Source organism: Pseudorca crassidens, chromosome 21, assembly GCF_039906515.1.
Source record: "Pseudorca crassidens isolate mPseCra1 chromosome 21, mPseCra1.hap1, whole genome shotgun sequence".
NCBI classification, from domain to species: Eukaryota; Metazoa; Chordata; class Mammalia; order Artiodactyla; family Delphinidae; genus Pseudorca; species Pseudorca crassidens.
In genome coordinates this window covers 3,820,906-3,845,172 of record NC_090316.1, presented here as the reverse complement: position 1 = coordinate 3,845,172, position 24,267 = coordinate 3,820,906, and the positions used below count along the sequence as shown (strand labels likewise).

The following is a 24,267-nucleotide window of genomic DNA, read 5'->3' as shown; positions in this document are numbered from 1 at the left end:
CCTGGAAGCTAAGACAAGACAACGGTACTTCTCCCCAAATTCCTGTTCTGCAGGAAGACAGAGCTCCCCCCTGGCCTTATTCAGAGTTAATCGGTTAACCAACTAGTACAATACTTGTTGAGTGGTTACAATGTCCAAGTAAGTTCTTTTATAGGAGAGTGAGTTACATAAAGAGGCCTAGACATCACTCACATGGGATTTTTGTTGAAAATAAATATAATCAGATCAGTATGTCATAATTTCAATGGATAAGTCTGAGACTTGGCCATACGTTTTGCTGCAATTTTCTCTGTCATGGTGTTTGTTATAAAAGGGCTACAGCGCCCAGAGCCTGGCCCAGACAGCTCTGGACACATGTAGACTGAGTCGTTTGTCAGCTGTCTGGAAACAAGGAGAAGCCTCCATAAACTTGGGTGGAAAAGCTGTGTGAAGATGTTTAAGAAGGAAAACAAACACAGGGCCCCATCCACCCAGGCTGAGAATTTCCAAGGAGCCGCCCCGGCCAGCGGTGGTCAGTCAGGGCCGGTGCCCTCAGCCACTGAAGGTACGCTGCCCGTGGGAGGTCATGGTCAGGAGTTGGGAGGCTGTGGCTCAGGCTAGTTTGCTGCCAGCTCTCCAGGCCACGTGCCAGTTTGTCTCAGAGGATCATTTCCTGGTTCCCTCCCAGTCAAGCTCAAATTGATAAAGAAAAGACCTTTTCCACTCACTGCTATGCTGTCCCCAGGATCAAGGTCAGCAGGACTCAAAGGGCTCTTTTCCATTGTGAGGGATATTGAGCCTGTAGTAGCCCACTAAATGTGAATTACTGGATGAATTTTCAGGTGATTTCCTATTGTTCTCACAGTTTAAGAAAACTAAAGTATTTCTTAAAATAATTTAACAAAAAACCTCCTGCTTGATTTGTCACCTGGATAGATTTTCTTATTTCATCTTTCTCTCTTTCTTATTTTCTCTTTTTCATCTTTATCTCTTTATTTCTACTTATCTATTTGTGTGTGTGTGTATGTGATGCCTAGTATTTTGCTGTGGGACTATGGGACTACCCCCTGGGGAATTCCTGAATAACCACATGATTCCAAGTGGAAATTCATTAAAACATTAAAGTTGTCTACAACTGTGTGTCACTGATGCGAGAAAGGTAGATTGAAAGTGAGCTTTGAAGTGTCCTGGGGGCTCATCTTTACATGCATCCGTCTCAGTGTCAGACACCAAACAACAGGTGTCGCTAATATGGAGTTTAGGATAAGCATGGAAACTAGTAACTTTAGTGTCTTCAATTCAAACATGGGGAGGGGGCCGGATAACAGAAGGAAAGCCATCAGACACACCAGGGAGAGGGCAGCCGAGTCCCAACTGTCCCCTCCCAGCCTCGCTCCCCCAGCCTGTCTGTTCATGCACAGTCCTGACCCGCGGCTGGGTCACCTCCATCCCCACTCCTTCCCCACTCCAGGGGGAAGACTCCCCCTGGGCTGAAGGTGTATAATTTGCTTCCTCAGGCCGTCGTGGAGCCATGGGGCCAGGTCACGCCTGCCCGCAGCTGCCGGCCTTCGCATCCCTGGGCACCGAGGTCTGAAAGTCGACCCGCCTGGACCAGCTGAGCCCCTGGAGGACATGGCTGAGCAGCAGCAGATGAAAACTTCCTTCCTCTCCGTGCAGCTGCGGCCCACCCCGGCGCGCGCCCGCCCCGCCCTGGCTCCCGCCCGGACTGCGGCCGCAGGGGGCCCGGAAGAGGGACGCTCTCTCTCGGGTCCCGGGACCGGCTTCTCGGCAGGCCGGGCCCTCGGGCTCCCGCGGGGCCCGGCTGCCCCTCCCCCGCAGAGGCAGGGCCGTGGGACAGAGGCACCAGCTGCTCCCAGTTGCTCTGCTCCCGACGAGGGGAAAGAGGGAGAGAAGAAAACCCGGGACGTGGATGCAAGGAGGGGGCGCGCTCGCAGATCCCCTGCCTCCGGGACCCGTGGACGGCGGCAGCCCCGGCCACGCAGACCCCCTAGCCCGGCTCGCGGCATGGGCGACGGTGGCCGCAGTCCCTTCGCGGGCTGGAAGCCCTGGCCGGGCGGTCCTGCCCCGCGGCACGTGTGGGGCACGGACCCGAAGGCTCAGGACGCCGTGGGAGGCTCCCTTCCCCAGCCCCTGGCTGCCGCCGCCGCGGCTGAAAGCCCCCGGTCCGGGGGAAGTGGCGAGGCGCCGGCACCCCGCCCGGAGCGCCCGCGGAGCGCTGAGGGCTCGGGCACGTCCACGCGGCCCAGGAGCGCCAGGCTCGGCAGGCATCGTGCGCTCCTCCAGACCAGCAGGAGCTGCCCGGCCCCACCTGCCGCCCTGCCTCTCAAGGTAAGAAAGTGCGCGTGGCTGAATCCCTGAGACCCGAGCTCTTCCCAGAGAAGCGAGAGTGGAGAGAGGGGGCCGATGTGCCCGCAGGGCCCCCAGTTCCTCACGCTGGGGTCTCCTGTCCGCTGTGGGCCTGGCTCCTTCTTCTGTGCTCCGCCACCTTCCCTGCACGAGCGGCTTATCCTGCGGAAGGAGAGAATGTATCGCTCCTTCCCAAGATTTCTGCCAAAGACTAGCGTCCTTTATGGGAAAGCGGAGAGGGAGGTTGGTGGCGGTGCACGGACACTTGTTGAGCCCTGTGCTGTGCCAGCCCTTATGCTGGGTGTTAAGCTGCATAGCCACCCGAAAGACAAAGGCTCCTATCCCCAACTCCAGATGAAGGAATTGGGAAGTGATTAGGCAAAAATCCTCCTCTTGCTCCCAAAAAGGAAAGGGCAGAAGCAAAACCTGTTCTCCGGAATGGGCGAGGGGGACTTGGGGAGCCTTCGGTGGGTTTTGTCGAGGTTTCCAGAACTGGAGTGCAGTCTTGGAACTCAGCCCCATCTGTACCCAGTGGACCACCTTCCACCCCTGCCGGCAGGTCGATGTTTTTCTTCCTGGCGTCAGCCTCCAGGCCCTGCTTCCCTTCCCACCAGAAGGGAAAGGGTAGCACTGGGTGGTTTCCAGCGTCTCTCCCAGCTCCAGTCATGGCCAAGCCTACTCTTTGCTCTTCGCATTTTATTCTCTGCATCTCCACTCAGCCTCCTCTCTGGGCTGGTGCTTGAGCCCAGCCTCCCCTCTCCACCCAGCTCAGATGTACTGATCCCAAAATGGGTGGACAAAATTAAAAATTATGCTTTTGTTTTCTCTTTCCCGATAGCACGGACATCTTGCTATACTTTGTCCATATACAGGCAATGAGGGTGAGGGAGGGGTTGGTGGGATGAGATGGAGGAGGGGCCTCTTGCTGGACTGTGTGGAAGGTCCACATGGAGGGACGCTTGGGGAAGTCACCAGAGAAATGGATGAAATTCACAGCATCGGGAGAGGGGCCTCCCAGAGGTGTGGACGTGATGCTGCATCATCTGGAGCCTGTGCCTCCCTCCTGCGTGCCTCTACACCCTCCTTCCTGCCCCTTTCCCCGTAACAGGCAGCCCTTACAGCCACAGTAGAGAATCAGGGAGAAAAGATGAGCTCAAGTTCTCTTTGGAGGGAAACTCTTGGAGAAGAGAAATGCTAGCATGCTTCCTTAAGAAATGGTTTACATTCCATCCTAGTCCTTGTATCTTGCGTTTCCTACAGGGATTTAAGAGGAATGACATATCCGTGCGTCAGAGCCCAGTCTCTGGATGTGGGGTCACACGGTAGTTGTTTGTGTACTTTAATGCTGCTCTGATGACTTGAAAACTCCATCTCCCCTCCTTTCTCCTCCGCCTTCCAGGTATAAGAAAACCTCAGAGCTGTTGCCAGTCCTCTAGGGAGAGGCACTGTGGGACTTGTTCCAAGTGGGTAGATTTCTGCCTGTCTGCCCCATTTAGCCACTTTTGCTAATGGATCCCCAGACATCTGCCCCATCTAAAGCAAGGACGGCAAGATTCCTGGCTAAAATCCTGGAAACCCCAGGTTCAACTCCTAACCTTGAGCAAACCACCAGAGCTCTCAGTTTTCCCATCAGAAAGCCCTGAGGATGCCACCTGCCTGGCAGTCGCCACGGGGCCAGTGAGGGTCCCTCAGTAGCCCTATCTTAGGGGAGAGAAGAGAAGCAAAGTCAGTGGGACAGCAGGTAGGACCGGGAAGCATGGAATTAGAGGGGTCAGTTTGGGGACTCTGGGGTCAGGGGAGAATGCAGGGCTAAACTTAACCTTGACCATGCTGGTCAGACTGTGTGACGGTCTCTGTCACAGCAAAGACGGAGTTGGAAAATCAGCACCTTCAGAACTACAAGTCCCTCAGGTGCCTCATGGCTGTTATTAGCCAGATGACCCCTGCCTGGCCTTGGGCGTTAGAGAAAGGAAGAAATCAACAAAGAGAGGTTTCCATCCGCCCAGCCCTGGGCACATGACGGTTTCCCTGGGTCTGATAGATTGGTGCGCAAGCACCGCCCTGTCCTCGCATGAGTTGGAACTTAGCTGTGTGAGTCACCGCATAGTGACAGCAGACTGGTTAAAAATGTCTTCTGTGAGCTACCAGTGAAGAGGCCTTTCACTCAATACACTCATACAAATGTGATTATTTACTACATTTATTAAAGTGAAATATTGCTTACGTGGAAGCGAAATCTATTCCTACATGCGTATCATAGGATGGAGGTCCTTGTATCAACTTCTCAAGCAAAAAAGTCTGGATCCTAAGTGTAGACTTTCTTCTCCAAATGGCTAAATTTACTCCCTTATTGTTGAAACAAATGGGGTCCAGAGTGAGCATTGCTGATGTATCCAAGTATCACAAGGAGCGGGTACAGCAATCACTTAGTTCTTCATCCAAACCATGACTAGGCTTTAGTGAAAACTACAGCTCTCTGTGCCCTACAGAAAGCTTCCAAAGCATGATTCCTTCTTATCAGAACCTCACAACTCTGTGAAGTTATACATTATCATTGTGCCCACTTTGTGGATGAGGACACAGATGCTTGAGGACGGTCAGTGACTTGCTACGTCCTGAGGCCAGGATGCAGCAGCTTGGACACAGCTCCTGTGGTCCATGCAGAGGCTGGAGCTCTGCTCTCACTGCCTTCTGAGAGGGCGAGTCTTCCTCGGAAGGCAGCCCACCAGCCGCGGGACTGGGGTCCTGTAAGCACTCCTGGGACATGGGAGAAGGGGCTTCAGGACTATCAGGTCTAGTGACCTAGCCTTGCTGATATGTGACTTGAGTTTGGGGCTAAAGATACAAAGACACAGAAAACAGACACAAGTCAAATGAGAGGGGAAAATAGCTTTCTCTACAATCATTTTGGGAATTTTCCATTTTTTAAACTGTCTTCCTATCTTACATATTTTATGTTTTGAAATTACAATGACTTTGGGTGTGTAAATGACATTAGAAAGACTTCCCTGGTGGTCTAGTGGTAAAGAATCCGCCTTCCAGTGCAGGGGACGTGGGTTCGATCCCTGCTCAGGGAGGTAGGATCCCACATGCCGCGGGGCAACTAATCCCGCGCGCCACAACTACTGAGCTTGCATGCCTCAACGAGAGAGTCCACATGCTGCAAACTAAAGAGCCCATGCGCCCTGGAGCCCACGTGCATGCCACAGCTAGAGAAGAGAAAACCCGCACGCCACAACTAGAGAAGCCCGGGCGCTGCAACAAAAGATCCCGCATGCTTCAACAAAGATCCCGCATGCCACAGCTAAGACCTGAAGCAGCCAGAAAAAAAAAAAAAAAGAGCCATTTCACAGCTTCCCTTCCCAAGAAAGCAACTTAAAAAAAAAAAAAAAAAGGAAAGAAAATTAGCAGTAAGTAATATTAAAAATTCCCCCCAAATGCCATTTCTACAAACCCCACCTGTAGCTTTAAATTTCCCAAGGATTTTACCTCTTTATTTTGGTCTTCCTCTTCTCTTCCTCTCTCATCTCAAAAACAATTAGCTTTTTGAGTTTTCATCACCAGCTGCTAGGAGTGTTCAGGGTTTAGAAGGCAGAGTGAGAATAAGCAGGGCAGAAAGGGCCTCCCTGGAGGCTGGGGGCGGGGGCACAGGGACGGGGGTAGGGAGCAGTTATTCCCTGAGGTGCTGAGGGGAAGGGGGGTCCACTTGTACACAGCAGATCAGAGAGAATAGCTTTAACCCTCTGTGTCTTGGATTGTTTTGCCTTAAAATAAAAACAGGGTCTGAAATATGTCTGTAAAGTGTATCAATTTTTGATAGAGAGATTTTATTTAGAGAAAAGGTCACTGTCACTGGGATTCAGGAGATGAAATGAAGCTCTGGTTCTGCCAGCCAACTAGCTAAGCGCCCTGACGACTCACTGAGCAAAGCAAGGTTACCCCGTCTGACCTCTGAGGTCTTTCCAGCTCTGACCTTCTGGGATAAGTATGAATCTTCGAATCCAGAAAGGTAATGAAACTGTTTAAGGAAATAAAAGTATGAAAATAATTTAATTTCACCTACCTCCGCTTGTCTCTAAATATTAATTATTTTGTCAAACGGCTCCAGGGCAGGGAAGCTACCCTTAGCGGGCTTGCATCTCTCAGGGGATATGGGATTTCAGCGGGAGCTGGGATGTTCTCTATAGGACCAGCACTGAACAATCAGTTGAATGAATGAAACTTGGAAGGGGGTTAACATCCAGTGATAGGAGTCAGTGCCATCTTTGGGCAGTAACACAAATCCCCACCACAAAATTTTAGGGCCACAATCGTTCGCTGTCTATTCCCTAAAGCCTGATATTTCTTTCTCTGACCAGATTCGAGTTGAATGAAGTTCTCCTCTGAAGTTCAGTACTGACCCCCAGGTACACCTAATCCCCAGGAGGAGGTCGTTGATCTCATCTGGAGTAAATGCTTAATTTCTTAAGCCAATTTGACTTTTCTGGCCTGTTGTGAGTTTAGAAACTGTTCTGCTCATAGAAAGATAAAATTCTAGATAATTCTGTCATTATATTAGTCATTCTTGGTGAGCAATTTAGAAGTTTTAAAAGAAGCTAGAAGAGAGAGCTTGCACAAATGCCATATAGTAATTTGAACAGTGATGTAGATAACTGTGCAGTGGTATCACTTTTAAAGGATTCTGGTATTTAGAAGACAGTGCTGATCAGATTCAAAAGCTTATCTTTAGTCTGTTTTACACTGCATTGGTTTTGACACAGATGTCTTGATTTATTATTTCAGTAAATAAAACCTGAGGTAGCAGAATGGGTTTCAACTCTTTTTCATCTTGTGGTTTGCCTCGGCGTTCCCATGACAATGTTCTCTCACTCTTTTTCTCTCCTTACCCCTTCCTTCGACGTTCACACAGACGTCCTGTCGTCATTGTGCAGGAGCCGCCCTCATGGCCCCATCTCACCTCCACATCTTGATGGGACAAGAGGGCGGAGAGCACACGGACCACTTCACACATTGCCTCTGAGACTTGTAGAAACGATTCGGGGTGGGAGCTGGGACCCAGGTCTGGCCCCCTCTTTGGTTCAAGTTAGCTAAGTAAGGGCGACCTCCTCATGCTGGGTCTCAACTTCTCATCTGAAATGTGAAAAGATCAGACTGTGATTTGCTTCCCACTAGCTCAAGATTCTAAATTCTTGCCAATCCATTTGCAGCTGTGTTTGTGAAAACTCTACCAAAGCTACAGCTTTTGATGACAAATCTCTAAAAATCCATCATGTTTAGAAGTCACTACTGTTGGGAAACTCCTCTATTGGTAAAATTAGATACCTCTCCAGGATCCAGAGGTTAAAAAGGAACCAAAATACATATTTAAACAATTTACACCAATATATACCCAATTTTCTAATCTCAAGTGTTAAATTTCTCTACAAAATATTGGTAGCACGAGTTAAGTATTAGGTTTGCCCTGAGAGATTTGGACAAAATACTGAATTGAGTTTTTTATAACTGTACAAAAAGGAGTTGTGTTTTGTTATTCTCCCATATTAAAAGGAAATACATTCGCTGAAAGGGATTGTTTTGTGTTTTTAGTCCCGTGATTTAATTACTTAGCAAAGGGAATATTGGAAATCGATTCCAGAATTAAGGCCCAGAATGAAGAAGAGGCTTGTCCGCACTCAGCCAGTTGGAATCAGTTCCAACAATTGCCTCAGTTTAACTTTCAAGTTTTGTGCCCTTGAACAAAAGTGTTCTATCACTTGTAGATTAGTTAGGATTCTTGGTTGTGTGTGATAGAAACCCACAAGGCTACTTAACCCCAATGAGGGGGATTCATTATGAGGAGAACCCTTGCCTGTAAGTGTTGGGTGTGTAGAACCAAGGGTGGGGGTGCAGCTGCGTCAGGATCACCTGGCATGAGGGCTCCAGGGCATCCAGTTCTCTTTTTTGTTTCTTTTTTTAAATTTTTGGCTGCGTTGGGTCTTCGATGCTGCACGTGGACTTTCTCTAGTTGCGGCGAGCAGGGGCTACTCTTCGTTGCAGTGTGCGGGCTTCTCATTGCGGTGGCTTCTCTTGTTGTGAAGCACGGGCTCTATAGGCGCTCAGGCTCAGTAGTTGTGGTGCACAGGCTTAGCTGCTCCGCGGCATGTGGGATCTTCCTGGACCAGGGCTCGAACCCGTGTCCCCTGCATTGGCAGGCAGATTCTTAACCACTGCGCCACCAGAGAAGCCCCAGGTCTCTCTTTTCAACTCACCTGTTGCTCTCTGCCCTTACCAGCACTCTTCTCTGAACTATTCTTTCTCTTTTTGCACATCTGCTTCCCCTATTCCAGGGGGAGGAATATGGTCACCCACAATTCCCAGATTTATATCTCCTCTCCTTAAAGACTGGGATTCCTCAGACCTGCTTCCCAATCCCCCTGCAAAGAGGCTTCTTGGTCCAGTGCAGGTTGGGGGTTGGTGCCCACCCAACCTACTGTGGTGGGGACAGCTCATATGGTGCTATCAGATCTACTGAGAGCCCAAAGGTGGTTATAACCATGTAAACCTGTGTGAGGGACAGGTCCTAGAAGTTGATGGGACATGGAGAGAAGGGGGCAGGTGTGGACGGCCAACCCAATAGATGACAAAGACACTTTCAGGGAGTTTCACTTAAAATTTATAAAGTCACTGCTTTCTATAAATGTCCTATCTGAGCCCTCTCTGATTTTAGGGAAGCCAGTTTTTATAGCTCTTAAGGAGATTTTTTTAAAAAGCATCCCTGAACAAGCAATGTATTAGAATCAAATTATTGCCTGATATGATTTATAAATAGATTTGTTTCCAGAATCTGCTACTGGGCATAATATGGTAAGTTTTCTCTTTCAAAGACTTTTTTCCTTGCAGACTTTTAGAGACTGTAAAATGCTACATGATTTACATAAATATAAGTCCTTCAGTGAAAGCAGGGTTCTGTAGCCCTTTGGGTTCTATGTGTGATCTGTTCAACATTACAGCCACTCCCTGGGCTACTCACAGAATCCGAGAAGTCAGGACAGTGAGGGGAAGCCATGTTCCTTGAACGGAACCGTATCAGTGAAAACACGAGATGGGCAAAGGAAAGAACCCTGGCTCCACCATGTCACCACTGCTGGGCCGCTGCAGCCTGCTTTGTGAGGAAGTTCGCTCTCCTTCGTTCTAAAGGAATCAGCAGCTGTGGCTCTTTTTTGGCTGCCCTTTGTGTTGTGCACATATCCTGTGATTATATTTAGTCAATTTTAACTTTTTGGAATTTAACTTTCAATTTTCAGGATGTGTGATTTTGTATTAACCTTTGAATTACCAAGTCCAGCAGATCGTGAGCTAAAAAGCTCCAGGACCCTATTCAAGCACTTACAATGTTCTGTCATTTGAAAATTCCATTTTGTCTGCAAGAAGCTTGGTTACTCTTGACTGAGTTATCAATCTGATTGTATGATGAAGTAACAGTTAAAATGTCACTCCATCCATCTCATGCCACAAGCAGAGAGATCTCAATCTTTTTCCATAAAGGATTTAAAGTGCCCTACAACTATAGCACAAATAATAAAAATAATAAAAATAATAATAAAAATAACTATAGCACAAATAATAAAAAATAAAAAATAATGGTGAAGGTAAACAGTAATAAAGAATCAGTTCTAGGAAAACATAAATAAGTGTCAAGATGAAGAAAGGTCAAGATCAGGAAAAGAACCCAAAAGAACATAAAGGCCAACAGAGCCAGTATGTTTGAAAGTCACATTTGGCTGTGTGCTTTCTAGCTGCTCAAGGTAAAAGAGACATGGTTAGCTACACAGTTCTGTGAGAAGGGATGGAGAGAGGGAGGGAGGGAGGGAGGAAGGAAACAATGGAAGGAGGGAGGGAGGGAGGAAGAGGTCCTCTAACATGTTCCACAGAAATCAATTCTCTTAGAAAACCGAATTTTGCTTGCCGTTTAAAATAACAGTAAAAATAGCATTTTGGATAAAAACTTTTCGAAGGAGGACTTAACATTTACTATTTCCCTGTTTCCTTAGATACATATACATGTATACAACATAACTTAATTTTCTTGATAACTTAAGCAATTACTGTAACTGCAGTATTGCTTGCTGGCAACTTCAGATCTGTGAGACTGTTTGCTTCTACGCTTAATGCCCCAAATACTCTGTTTTCTCAGTTCTTTTTGCCTTTTAGTAACTTTTTAGTTTTCTCCATGCTGGCCTATCCCTTCTTGCTGCCATTAGTGTGTCTACCTCTAATATACTTTTTTTAATCTACCACAGGCCAGGAAACTAGACAGCAGATTTGTTTAAATTGTAAGGCAAGTTTGTTAATTGCATAAAGTAAAAGTTGAGTGGCTCATCTAGCAGAAGGACTGAGTGGGCTCCTCCAGCGGAAGGATTGAGTGGGCTCATCCAGCGGAAGTTCTGAGTGGCTCATATAGCAGAAGGATTGAGTGGGCTTATCCAGCGGAAGGTTTGAGTGGGCTCAACCAGTGGAAGTTTTGAATGGGCTCATCCAGCGGAAGGATAGAGTGGCTCAGCTAGCAGAAGATCTCACAAGTTTTAGAAAGGATTTTTTTTCCTCTGATATTTAAAAAATTAATTAATTTATTTATTTTTGACTGCATTGGATCTTCGTTGCTGCTCGGGGGCTTTCTCTAGTTGCAGTGAGCGGGGGCTGCTCTGTTGCAGTGCGCGGGCTTCTCATTGCGGTGGCTTCTCTTGTTGCGGAGCACAAGCTCTAGGCGCGTGGGCTTCAGTAGTTGTGGCATGCGGGCTCAGTAGCTGTGGCTCGTGGGCTCTAGAGCTCAGGCTCAGTAGTTGTGGCGCATGGGCTTAGTTGCTCTGCGGCATGTGGAATCTTCCCGGACCAGGTCTTGAACCCGTGTCCCCTGCACTGGCAGGTGGATTCTTAACCACTTTGCCACCAGGGAAGTCCCTCTTCTGATTTTGTGTGTTCAGAGATGATACTGTTGCTTTCTGTGACTATGGCCATGCTAGGGATGAATAAAGTTGCTGAAGAAATAACTTCCAGATTCATTCATTCAATAAGTATTTCTTGACCACCAGCTATGTGACGAGCAATGTTCCAGGCACGGGTGGTACAGCAGTGAGTTGACAAAGTCCTTGCTCCTACAGGGAATGATGAACAAACAAACAACACACGGGCATAGGACTTCACGTGGCCACAAGAGCTTGGAAGAAAGTAAAACAAGGGGTGATGAGGGGAGGGTGCTCGAATGAATGGTTTAGTTTGTGTGATGACAGAAGGTGACCTCAGAGTTAAGCCTTGAGTGACAGACAGGAGGCAGCCACGAGAAGATCAGGGAGGGAAGGTTCTAGGCAGGGTTAGCAGAAGAGTCCCCTGTACCTGCAGGGTCACTGGGGAGCATAAGTTACTGTGAAGCTTACTCAGAGCTATAGGCAGGGCCAGATCACACAGGGCCTCTTAGTTTTCAGTAAGGATTTTGAAATTTATTCTAAGTAAAATAATAAATTTTTAAATTTATTATTGGGGAGCCTTTGGAGAGTTTTAAGCAGGAGAGAAACACAGAAATTAAGGGAAGGGTGGGTGTGTTTATGAAGTGACCCCCCTACAGTTACTCTGCAGATTACATGTTTGAATCTGCCTCTCATTTCCTAATCTTGTCAAAGAAACCTTGAGGCACACAGCTTAACTCCCTCTGAACACTGGGGGCTCTAATTTTCTTCAGAGTCTTTAGTTCTGAAATGTAGAGGTTTGATGAGGTCCTGCGGACACAGACAGGTGAAGGGGGAGAAAACTCCAGTTACTCAAGGATTTGAGATTTCCCCAAATGAAGCTGTGTTCTAACGATAGACAATAGAGTAGATCTTTTCCATATTTGTAACCTCAAAAAGTTAAACTTATTGCAGCGCATAGAATTTATGATTTAAATAGAAAAACTCCCCCCCGCCTTTTGAGCATTACAAAATGCATTGCACATAATAGGTGCTCCATAAATATTTCTCAACTTTAGATTATGGCAAAACCACACTAAATGACCTCTTTTACCAATTCCTTCTGTTCTTCCCTCAGGTGCTTTCATCCCTCCGGTTCACATCTGTAGGCAGTGAACTGTGAGGCCATCCATGCCAGGAACTTGGCAAGCAAGTGGTGGTTGGCACTCTTGGAGTCCATCCAAAGTAGAATAAAATTTTGAACTATCTTTGGGGTCATAAATTTAGCCTAGTGGTGTTTCTATGAAAATGTATTGTGGCTTAGACTAATATTAAAGGAGTTCCTGGGTGGCCCCGTAGCCAAAGAATTAACAGTGGTATTTCTGGCTGAGCTTGGTGACCTAGTTTTCTGGATCTGCTTTGTGAATAATCTTTATGAATAATGACCCCCAATAGCGGTAACTATTCTCCTAATGAACCAGCTTTACTCCATGCTTTAAACAACCTGTAAAATAACTTTTTTCTATTTAAATAAATCAGTCTACTTTTCGTGCCATATTAGAAAGCTCATGGCAAAATTCTTTCCCTTCTCATCCTCGATCTGTTTTACTAAATGAGCTTTTCCTTATAGTTCTCTGCAAACTGCTTTCCTACCACCTTTATGCTGTTTTGTGAGCCACTGAGGACCGGCTGCCTTTGTTTATTGTGTCGTCTTGTTGTTTGCAGCTTCTGGAGCCCTTTGAGAAAAAAGCATCACATAAATCCAGTTAGAAGTAATGGCAGGAATTACACTGTTGACTACCTGTAAGTTACTTCAAGCATTATTAAATGTTTCTGTAGGTCCTTTATAAAGCACAAAACAGAGGCAGAAAATTCTTTTTCTGCTTTCTATAAGCTTAACGTTTGTGGTAGGCAAACATATATGCAAAGAGGCATTTTTAGACATATATATACAAGAAACAGCAGAATAAAGATAAAGGTCTACTACTTTATGTAATAATCAGTGTAGGCCTGCAGTGGGGTGATTTAGTCAGGAGAAGATTCTTAATGGAGATGGGCCATCTGAATGAAGGGAGGAAAGCTTGGATTGATAGAATGTAGAGAGGGTTTGAGTTCGTGGTTTCTCCTGAGTTCATGTGTGAATTTCATGATTCATTATGAAGGAACGTAACAACTATGTGGTCACATATTTAGAGAGTGAATGCTTTTCAAACTGAAAATATTTAAGGTTTCTGGCTTGTTAGTTTATATCTTTTATTCGAAAGTATAAAAAATAAATTTAAATTAGTCAACTACATTTACTGAAAAGAATAAAATATCATGAGAGAAGCACACATTCCAGGATTTAAAAATAAGCATAATTTAATGCAACACTGGAGAATTTGCAACCAAGACCAGAAAATCTGGACACAGAGTCCCATGTCTGTGCATTAGAGAGTGGTGGCTCCGCACCGGAACTGGCCGGTTTCCTTTCCCAGGTGGCAGGTGATGATGGCAACTGAACAGGGCCGCTTTGGGAGGCGTTGCTAAGAGACACAGAGATGCAGGAAAGGGCCCCGCATGCCGGACCAGTCGGTGAATCAGAAGCTATTTCTTGCAGGAAGCAGGGGAGGCAGTTTGACTCTGGGACGATTCTGTGAATGAGCAAATGTGCAGGGAGTGTATCTTGCTGTAGACACGAAGGATCCTGCTGTTTGGACAGCAAATCAAAGCAGGTGATCCAGGCTGGGAGCAGGCCCCTGTGACTCCTGAACAAAAATGACGTTTAGAAATCTGTGACGGTAACAACCTGTCGGTTCACAACAGTAACGTGTAGATTGGCTTTCCTGCCTCTTTCCCACCCAGAGGAATCGTTATGATTATTAAGACCTCTTAGGCCTCTTAATCACGAAGACCAGGCCAAGAACTTGAAGCACTCATTTCCCTCCCTTTATAACCTCACTGGGCCTGTCTATGCTGCTGGTGGAGCAGTCTTTGCCTTCTCTTAAGGGCAGGAAAAAGACAAAATAAGTTATTCCTGACTGTAGTAGGCCTCAGAATCCATCAACATGCTCAGAGAGAGAGCCATTTCATTCTTTTGTTAAAATCACGTTAAAAGCTAGCTGCAAACCCCCATCCTATTGGAACTCAGCTATGCTCAGGGCTCCCTGTCTGCTAACTTTGGGCCAAGGATCCAGAAAGGTCATGACAGGAGAAGTTAATGAAGTCTTGCCCTCACATCTGTCCTTCAGCACGTGGTCAGCATGAGCGCAGCCTTGAAGAGCTGCCCCAGGGCCCTGACTCTGGTGAGAGGCTGGCTCTGCCTGCCCCTTCCTCCAGAGTGGCCTTGGTGAGTTACTTAATCTCTCTGTGCCTCAGTTTCGTCATCTGTAAAACAGAGGTTAAGTGAGGACCTGCCTGATAGAAAACAAGGATTAAGGGTGTACTAACATTTAAAGTACTTGGAACAATGCCTGGCATGGAGTTTGCAGATGCTGGGGGACCCCTGCTTGGATTAGCTCTCTGTCTGCTGGAACTTTCCCCAGACTGCGTCCCACCCCAGGCCCTGTGCTGCTTCTGTGCCCCAGGCTGGGGGCTGGACTCTGCACTTCTGGAAGAATGACAGCACAGAAGTAGGGGGTGGGGTCTTCTCTCTGAATGCCTGAATACCCTCCCCCATCTCCACCCATAAAGATGGGGCTATATTTTCTTTGTTTAATCATAAATTCTGTTATATATACGCTTAATATCTGAATTCACTATGATTTCATCACCCACTATCCAGAACTGATGGGACCTTGAGAAACAGAAAATTGTTTAAGCTTAGAAAAGTAGGAAAGCAAAAGAGCTCTCTGTAGTTGGAAGAGTAAAGCCATGTGCCTCAGGGTCCTGAAGACAAGGTTAGCAAGTGGGAGGTAAGATAGCAAAGCCTGAAAAACCCTGGCCAACAGCTTCATTGCACCACTTCATAACCACGACGGCCTCCCCTTAATTCCCGCCCCTATTCCCCTGCTTAAAACTCCCCAGCCCTGAGCTTCCCTGGTGCCGCAGTGGTTGAGAGTCCGCCTGCCGATGCAGGGGACGCGGGTTCGTGCCCCGGTCCGGGAGGATCCCACATGCCGCGGAGCGGCTGGGCCCGTGAGCCATGGCCGCTGAGCCTGCGCGTCCGGAGCCTGTGCTCCGCAATGGGAGAGGCCACAACAGTGAGAGGCCCGCGTACTACAAAAAAAACCCCAAAACAAACAAACAAAAAAACTCCCCAGGCCTCACCCTCACCCGCACCCCCCAGGAGTCACAGGATTCTCTTTCTGCCCCTTTCCAGGAACACGCATCCTCTCCTCCTCTCCCCAGACACTTGTTACCGCTCTTCAGTGTGTCTAACCGAAGGGAAGGGTCCTGAGGAGACCTGTGCTCCTGACACAGAAACCTCCCTGGGCACGAGTGCGTGCTAATAAAGTATCCTGCCACTCAAGAATGTTTTGAAGAGGTTTTCATTGTTAGACCACATTCTAAAGGTAAAACACTTCAGCCAGGTGTACCTAGAGTTAAAAAAGAGTTAAAGAAAACTTGGATTTTACAAAAATGTATTGGATAAAACTCTAGTGGTTCTCTGGGTTTAAGTTTGCTTGGTTAGTTCCAGTGTCCTTTTTATTTATTTATTTATTTATTTATTTTTTGAGGAGGGAATACCAACCTTTATTCATACTTGGGTTCAGGTTCAGAGGTATCTTAGAATATATAGCAAAGCAGGAAAAAGCACAGATTCTGGGATCAAGTCTCAGATTCCAAAACAAGCATATTAACTGTGTTACAACAGGCAAATGTTACCCACAGTTTCTTCGGTAAAATGGGGGGAGCATCACCCCAGCTTCCAGCATCTGGTACAGCTGCCTCCCCTCCCACCTCAACTCCCTCACAGGCAGCCCGGCTGAGAGAGCACAGCTCTGCAGGTCTCAGCTCTGCTGGTTAGGGTGGGACTCGGTGAGTCACTGAGACTCTGAAGTAGCCCCTCACCCCAGTATTCACCAAAGGCAAATAGGGGCTCGTGAACTGGTACAAGGACCAAGTGAGAAAACCACACATAGGTGTTCACTAAATCTTAGTTATTATGAGTCTTGCCCAGGACAAGGATGGGGCCAGAGTGTCCAAAGGGGGTGCTCAGGGCAGTCTATTGGGTATAGAAAGAAAGAGGTGGTACTTCTTCTTATATTTTTATATCTCATCTTTAACATTTTTATTTTGTGCTTTAAAATGTACAAGATATATTAATATGAGAGTATTAACGTATCAATCATAAATAAATATGTGTATTTGGGGGACAGATGCTCAAATGATTTTGCTGATGGTGTTGAGGGGAATGGTTTAAACATTGTGAGGCTTACCACACTCAGAGCTGTTAAAAAACAAAATTCAACTTAGTAAATTTTAAAGATCTTAGTGGTTTTCTTCAATGATTCGTGAATCAGGCAGCATCCCATCTAAGCAGATAGAAAGGGACTCCAAGGTGCTGTACAAAATGAAAGACTTTTATAGGCCCAAGGGAGTGGGAACAAGGAAGTTATACCAGCCAACAGTGGGGTGCTTGTGTCAGGTCACTTTCCCGTAGGGGCAGCAGGGGTCTATCAGGCAGATGACCTCACTAGTGCTGACCAGGTGATCCTGATGGATGGGTTTAAGACTCTATTCCTGGGAGAGGCTGAAACTAGTAAAGTTAAGCCTGGGTTTGGTGATGTGAAGCTCAGCAGAAGTAATTCCATTTGGGGCCTGTTGCCTTGTGTTTAACAGAACAAATATTCAAAACAAATATCATCTACATGACAATTTTGTCTAAGTCTTATGCCTCTTGCAGCTACCACGATTCATCCAAAATAGGGCTGGAGCACCTATTTTACTATGGCCTACTTCCACTCCAAATTCCACCCTGCAGAGGTTTTTCCCGCACCACCAAGCAATTCTCAGACACCAGCTGGGTGTCCTACAGTTCAATTCAATTCTGACACTACCGACATGGAGATGGCGTCAGATCCCAGAGGTTAAGGGCTCGGTCCTATAAGACTGCCCCTTCCCCCGCTTCAGACATCAGTCACAGGTCTAGACTGTCACTGGTGCTTCTGACCCACCGGCTACAGATGGGAGGTTCCAGAGGGCCCCTCCTCAGGTTCAATTAACTTGCTCAAGTGGGTCACAGAACTTAGAGAAGCATTCTACTTACTAGATCGTCAGTTTATTATAAAGGAGATAACTCAGGAACATCCAGGTGGAAGAAATGCAGAGCGGACAGTCTGGGGAAAGGGCACGGGGCTTCCATGATCTCTCTGGGCACCACTCCCCCGAATCTCCAGGTGTTCACCAACATGGAAGCTGTCTGAACCCAGTCCTTTTGGGGATTTACGGTGGCTTAATTACATGAGTATAATTGATTAATCATTGATTGAACTCAATCGCCAGCCCCTCTCCCTCCCTAGATGGGGTGGCGGGGAGGGACTGAAAGTTCCAACTCTGATGGAGAGAGAATAGGTTCCTCTGGCACCAGCCACCTTCTTTGGGAGCCTCCCCCAAGTCACCTCAATAACATAACAAAAGACACCTCCTCGGATCTTACCTTAGGAAATTCCAAGGGTTTTAGGAGCCCTGGGCCAGAAACAGGACAAGACCAAAGACATATTTCTTACTATAAATCACAATATCACATATAGGCAATAGACCATTTCACTCCTAACCAGAATTCCATACTAATAGCTTCAAAGGATGAGATTTGGAGAAGGGTTGCCAAATTTAGCAAATAAAAATAGCAATATTTGGGACATACTTTTTAGTACAATTATTTGTTGTTTATCTGAAATTCAGTCTTAAGCAGTGTCCTGTATTTTATACAGCAACACTTGTTTGGAGTTGGGTCTGGTGTTGAAGACCCATTAGCTAAGAGACCTTGGGCAAATGACTTAGCTTTTCCGAGCCTCACTTTCTTTGTGCCCTCCGTTGCTGTGAGCATCCTTTTTATAGTGGATATCAGCACGTAGCATGGTTCCTGCACAAAGGAGATAAAGGTCTAAGTTATAGGTATTATCATGATAGATGGCCCTGTTAGTTGCAACTCAGATTCAAGTATTTACTATAAATCTTACCTCCTTTGCTTGAAGGTGGGATCCACATTTGCACAGACTTGCACTTAACTTGTGCACAGTTTGTTGAATTTTGCATAAGTACAGCTTCTGCCCAAGCACTTCCACTGAGTCTGGTTGACTGGCTCTTGGCTGGCCCCCTCTTCCTATTCTCCTATTCCCTTTTCCTTCCCCGTAGGAAGAATGAAGCTTTGTTCTCAAGTTATTTCAAGCAGGCTAAGCCCTTGTGGAAACTGCCTCAATCAGTTTTTATAGGCCAGTAGGTCCCACAGGATGTATAAGATTTATCGTTCATATCAAATTGAAAAACTCCCCTGTGTAAATCTTTGAAACTACAGATGAAAATGAATGGCATTCACTGCAACCACTGTAAAGATTTAATGACATTTGCATTCAAGCTGCTGAAAGTAAATGATTATGGATGCCGGGCGGCTATTCTTTTGCTGAGTTTAGACCGTTTAGAACAACTTGCCCAACGTTAGCTTGATATTAATTCAGGGTGTGTGAAGTGTCCCCCTCAGAGCTGTGGGTTGGATATGATGGAAACTTAGACATTTCTATACAGTCATGAAGCATAACAAGGGTTTGGGGGAGGGAACCCAGGACAGCGATAGGGACAGTGGGAAAGACTTCCTGGAATGCTCACCCACCCAGACCATCCCCTGGGAGGAAGCAACGGTGCCCAGGAGAGAGTGCCAGCACAGTCCTCACAGTCACAGCACACCAGCTCCCAACGGTCTGTGTGTCGCTGCACTGAGGCACTTCGCCCGCCTTCCGCTTGCTGTCAAGAAGGAAGGTTAAAGTGAGAATTAAAGACTCTCTGAGTCTGACTTTATTTTTAAAAGTCCTTGACCTTAACTCCCCGCCATTTCAACTCTGCTATTACTAAGCATCCCCCTGGGCCACCCACTCTGCTCAGGTGTTCTGGGGCCTCTGCTAGGTAGGTATCCCCCATATGCAGGCTGCAGAGGAGTCAAAATCAGGGGACTGGGCAGTCAGTCCTGTATTCCCAGTGTGTGGGCAGATGAACTGGACTGAACTTTCAGGCATGTGGAAGACCATTCTCTTCCACATCATTATCAGAAAGCATTTCCCATGTGCCAAATGATGGAGGGATTTTCCTTCGGACCCCCGGGTGTTCCACGTTGGGAAGCTAAAGGGAGGTATCTGCAGTGGACAGAAGAGACAGAATGCCGGGCATGCTGCTCCAAGCCAGCTAGATGATGCACAGCGCACTGAGCTGATAAGCCCAACCGTCACCTATTGGCTCATATGAGGGAGATCAGTCACCCAGCCGCAGCTGCTGCAGGTTCCTCTGGAGCAGCTCTTGCCTGCATGGCCCTGGGGGCTGTGGTCCACTTCAGCATCAGACAAAGCTCCCACCCTGGGCCTTGAGCATCACTCCTTATCTGCACCATCCGATTGTATTTCCATCTTCTAGTTCCATCCGCCCATTTTTGTGCAATTTCTTATCCCCTCACAAGTTATGATTCAAGATTTTGAGCTCATAGAACACACGGTCAGAGTCCAAGGGCTTTCCTTGTGCTCTTTCTGTAGGAGGCATTTTGGAGGATGCTGTGACTCTGGGTAAATGACGGCTTTCTGTTTCCCTATCTCTCACATGGAGCTTTGAATGAGATGGCTCTGGAGTTTCTTCCAACTTTCGTATTCTTTGAGCCTCTGAGATGGGGTAATAGGTATGAATACACTATAAAGCAAAGAGGGGACAGAAAACTTAGGTACCACTACTGTTATTATTATTTTTCTTCTGAATTATGTCTCAAACTGAGGTGTGGCACAATACCAATTTCTCTCAATTCCTAGTTCCTACAGATTGACCAATTTTAAAAACTGATAGTTGAATGTCTGCCCAAAGAACCCATTAGTTTTACAGCTTCAGCAATCAACTTTCACTCATTTAACAAATATTCAGTTTCAGGCTCTGTGCTAGACACCAGGGAATTAAAAAAAAAAAAAGACAGACCTGCCCTTGTGGTGTGTATAATCTAGCATCTAGCTGAGAAGATAGGTATTGAATAGGTGATTAAAAGTATAACAAATGTTACAAGGAAGGTCAAGATGCTGTAGCAGTGTGTAGTGGGAGCACCCTACCTGGTCTGAGTGGGTAGGAAAAGCTTCCTGCCAGGAGGAATTCTCCAGGTTAATAATAAGAGCTAACATATATTGAGCCCATTTTATATGTCATCATGTTATGTGCATTATTTCATTCGGTCTTCATAAGAACCCCATCAAGTAGGGTCTATTCTTGTTTCTACTCACAGACAAAAGAAATCAAGGCACAAGCGGTGACAACCATGCCCTCACAGCTAGTTGGAGATAGCCCTGCTTGTGGGTGCAGGAAGCTGTACCCCAGTCTCGGCCGACTGGTAGGAAGGAAGCTGGACAAGCCAGGGGCAAAGGCTGGGGCAGGCCCCGTGCCACCTCGTGGGCTTCGTGAGCTGACGCTGCAAGGAAGCTCCAACAGCCTCGTTGTCCGTTTGTCCTTCAGATAGTAACGTGCTTCTGAAGGAACAATTGCTTTTCTAATTCAGGAAAGAGGCAGACGAAATGGTTCATACACAGTCAGAGGTTACTAGGGTTTGTGAGAAGTAAAATATCCTTAAAGTAAAATTTCCTCAGAAGTGGGAGGGGTTGCATAATCTAATTTTCTAATAAGCCTTAAGTGAGAAAAACTCTATAATGATTTTAATGCAGTTCCACCTGGTGTTCAATCAGGTGGCAATAATAGTAGATGTTCAGTGTTTTAATGATAGAATGATTCTAGCCACAGTCACAAAGGCATTGATTCCAGCAGGTTATTTTTCTCCATTCTTGGAATCACATGCTTAGGGGAAATGTAGAAATAGTGAGGAAATATTATAACGGTGGGAGGAGGACTTTTCGTCCTGACACTGTGAGCGGTTCTACAGGGTTAACCTGGACATGTCTTGGCTCAGGACGACTTCACAACATTCAGGAGGAGGGTCTGCTGGGCCACGTTTAGATTCCTCCAGTGTTATTAAAGCGTTTCCACCTTAACTTCAAAAGAAGCAATATAAGCATGACCATGTCCAATATTACTTTATCTGGGTGCACACAAAAGCATCTTTAATTATTAGGAATGACATGCTATTAAAACTTAATTAACTAGAGTTCCGCTACCTGGAGTTCTCAATTAACTTGAATTACTTTTTGTATTGTATCTAAGGCTTATGGGAAATTGCCAGATGATAACGGGTTAAAAGAAAAATAAAACCCAACTCAAACATTTTAAGACGAATGAATCTCACGTTGATGGGGCACCTTAGGCCAGGATTCTGGGCACACCTGTTCTGCTACACTTGGTATTGTGAACTTGGAAATCAGATGGGTGTGTCTGAGAGTCCTCGTTATGCTCACTGTTTTGTCTCCAGACGAGTTATTTCATTTTTCGATGGTTCAATTCATTCATCTGCACAAAGCGGGGCATAGTACCTGTCTCACTCTAATGTGGGAAGAGCAGAATGGGATCACATGGGGAAAGCAAAGGGCCACTCAGAACAGGTACTCAGGAAACAAATCATTGAAAATGATTTAGCCTGGGCCACCACAACATCACAAATCATCAAAGAAATGTTACTTACATTTGCTGTTCTGTGTTAACTTTGACAGAAATTATGCCTTCATATTTTCAAAAGTTATTTTTGATAATGACTTTTGAAAATATGAAGGCATATTAAAATTCATTTAATAATGAATTTTAATATTTTTAAAATTAAAATATTTTCTGGTTAACCCTTGGTAAGCTATAATTAAAGTCAGCTAACTAGAATGCCCAATTTAAAAATATTCAGATTAATAAACACTTGATTTTTCCTGTATCAGAAACTACAATGTTTTATCTATAGAGAAATAGGAGTATCTCTCAGATACTGTCTGCTCTGATTTTAACAAAGTTTATTTTAACAAAGTTAAATAATAGAACTGTCAGCTCTGATTTTAACAAAGTTTAAATAAAGTGCCAGCCAGGAATTAGTGCTGTTTTTCTCTGCCTTTTAAAGCTAATTTGGAATCCTTCAAGTCCAACTGTCTCACACATGTTTTCTACTTGATGTCTTAGTTTTGTTTTTTGCTGAATACCTATTAGCATGTTTACTTTTGTAGGGCTAATAGACTTTTTTCTTGACTAATTTTGAGTGGTAGCAAATTTTCTTTTCTCTTGCATTTGGGGAAAAACAGATCAAATCAAATAAATATGACCCCTTGAAAAGGTTGATTTTTCAAAGGTGGGTCCTAACATATGTATACAGTAATATCTATGTGAAATATAGGCTAATCTATCTTACTGGTCAATATGGATTTTGATGTAATATAATGTTTCCCAAAAGTGTGGACCTTAGGTAGTAACACAATTTTACTATTTTTATTTTTAAAAGTTTTGTATTTTAAAGAATATTTGTATATACCTTCTACTTACAGAAAATGATACTGGTTTGCCATTTATTGATAAAAATTCTAAAGATTCCTTTTAAAACTATTTAAGTTAGGGACTTCCCTGGTGGTCCAGTGATAAAGAATCCGCCTTCCAATGCAGGGGACGTGGGTTCTATTCCTGGTGGGGAACTAAGATCCCACATGCTGCGGAGCAACTAAGCCTGCGCGCCACAACTACTGAGCTCGCACGCCTCAACTAGAGAGAGAAAAACCCTACGCCACAACTAGAGAGAAGCCTGTGTGCTGCAACGAAAGATTCCACATGCAGCAACTAAGACCCGACACAGCCAAAAATAAATAAATAAATAGTAAATAAATCTTAAAAAAAAAACTACGTTAAAAAACATTAGGGGGGGCTTCCCTGATGGCGCAGTGGTTGAGATTCCGCCTACCGATGTAGGGGACATGGGTTCGTGCCCCGGTCCGGGAAGATCCCACATGCTGCGGAGCGGCTGGGCCCATGAGCCATGGCCGCTGAGCCTGTGCGTCCGGAGCCTGTGCTCCGTAACGGGAGAGGCCACAGCAGTGAGAGGCCCGTGTACCGCAAAAACAAACAAACAAAAAAAACAAACAACAACAAAAAAAACAAAAACATTAGGAATTGAACAGATATTATCCCTATGCAATAAAAATTGGGCAGATGGCGCATAAGGGGTGAAACTGGGGAAACAGTGGTCTCTTGCTGCATCTGAGGAAACAGGCCACAGTTTACTCATCCTCCTCCCCCAACTACCAGCACAGTGCGAGGACCACCGCAGCGCAGCTCAAGGCAGCACTGGAAGATTCAATACATTAACTGTCCCCTCCACTTCTGCCATTTGGGGGCCCCTCTATGTCTAGAGGAATCAGCACTTTCATTTTCTTTCCAGTTATCTACTGAGAGAGATACATCGTGTAGCCACAAGCTTGAATATTTAACAATTGATTGAGTTTATTTGTGCCTTGGACGTACAAAGCGCAATGAAGGAAACCAGAGAAGTGATAGGAATGGTGACTGTCCCCAGAGAGTTTGCAGTTCCCTTGTGAAGGCACTTAGAGGGCAAGTTAGGCGTGTAGGTCAGCAAATATCACTGGATGTGGCGAATCTTATCCAGGATGGGGGAAGGAGTTATCAGTTATCGGCAAGTTTGGGGAGGAGATGGGACATGACTTTGAAGGAAGAGGTGTTTAAAATAAGGGATAAGAAGAAGAACATTCTAAGCTGGGTTAGCCATGTGTGTAAAGTCTGCAAAGTGATGTTTTTAATGCATATTTAACAAATTCACCAGCAGACAAACACAATAGTAATACCTTTCTCCTCCTGATTGAAGCCCAGTATTTATGATCTAACATACTTGTTGGTTGAGACATTTTGTTAATTTCGTCTTGCTGCCAATGATTAAATTATTGGCCATGTTCTTTTTTTTTATTTCCTAAAATATTATCTAGCT

At 45.7% G+C, this 24,267-nt stretch overlaps 1 protein-coding gene across 13 annotated transcripts in view; it reads left to right on the top strand.

The window, feature by feature from the left end:
• Positions 1 to 1,731: 1,731 nt before the first annotated feature.
• PSD3 (pleckstrin and Sec7 domain containing 3) overlaps positions 1,732 to 24,267 on the top strand; it is a 573,112-nt gene continuing 550,576 nt past the window's right edge. For 6 of the 13 annotated variants that reach the window (XM_067721843.1, XM_067721844.1, XM_067721848.1 and 3 more), the window contains exon 1: positions 1,733 to 2,328. In XM_067721843.1, coding sequence (XP_067577944.1) covers positions 2,005 to 2,328 — 324 coding nt within the window. In that variant the 5' untranslated portion in view covers positions 1,733 to 2,004. Of the gene's footprint in view, positions 2,329 to 24,267 lie in introns of all 13 variants that reach the window. The other 7 variants (XM_067721852.1, XM_067721853.1, XM_067721842.1 and 4 more) reach the window with 6 other exon arrangements.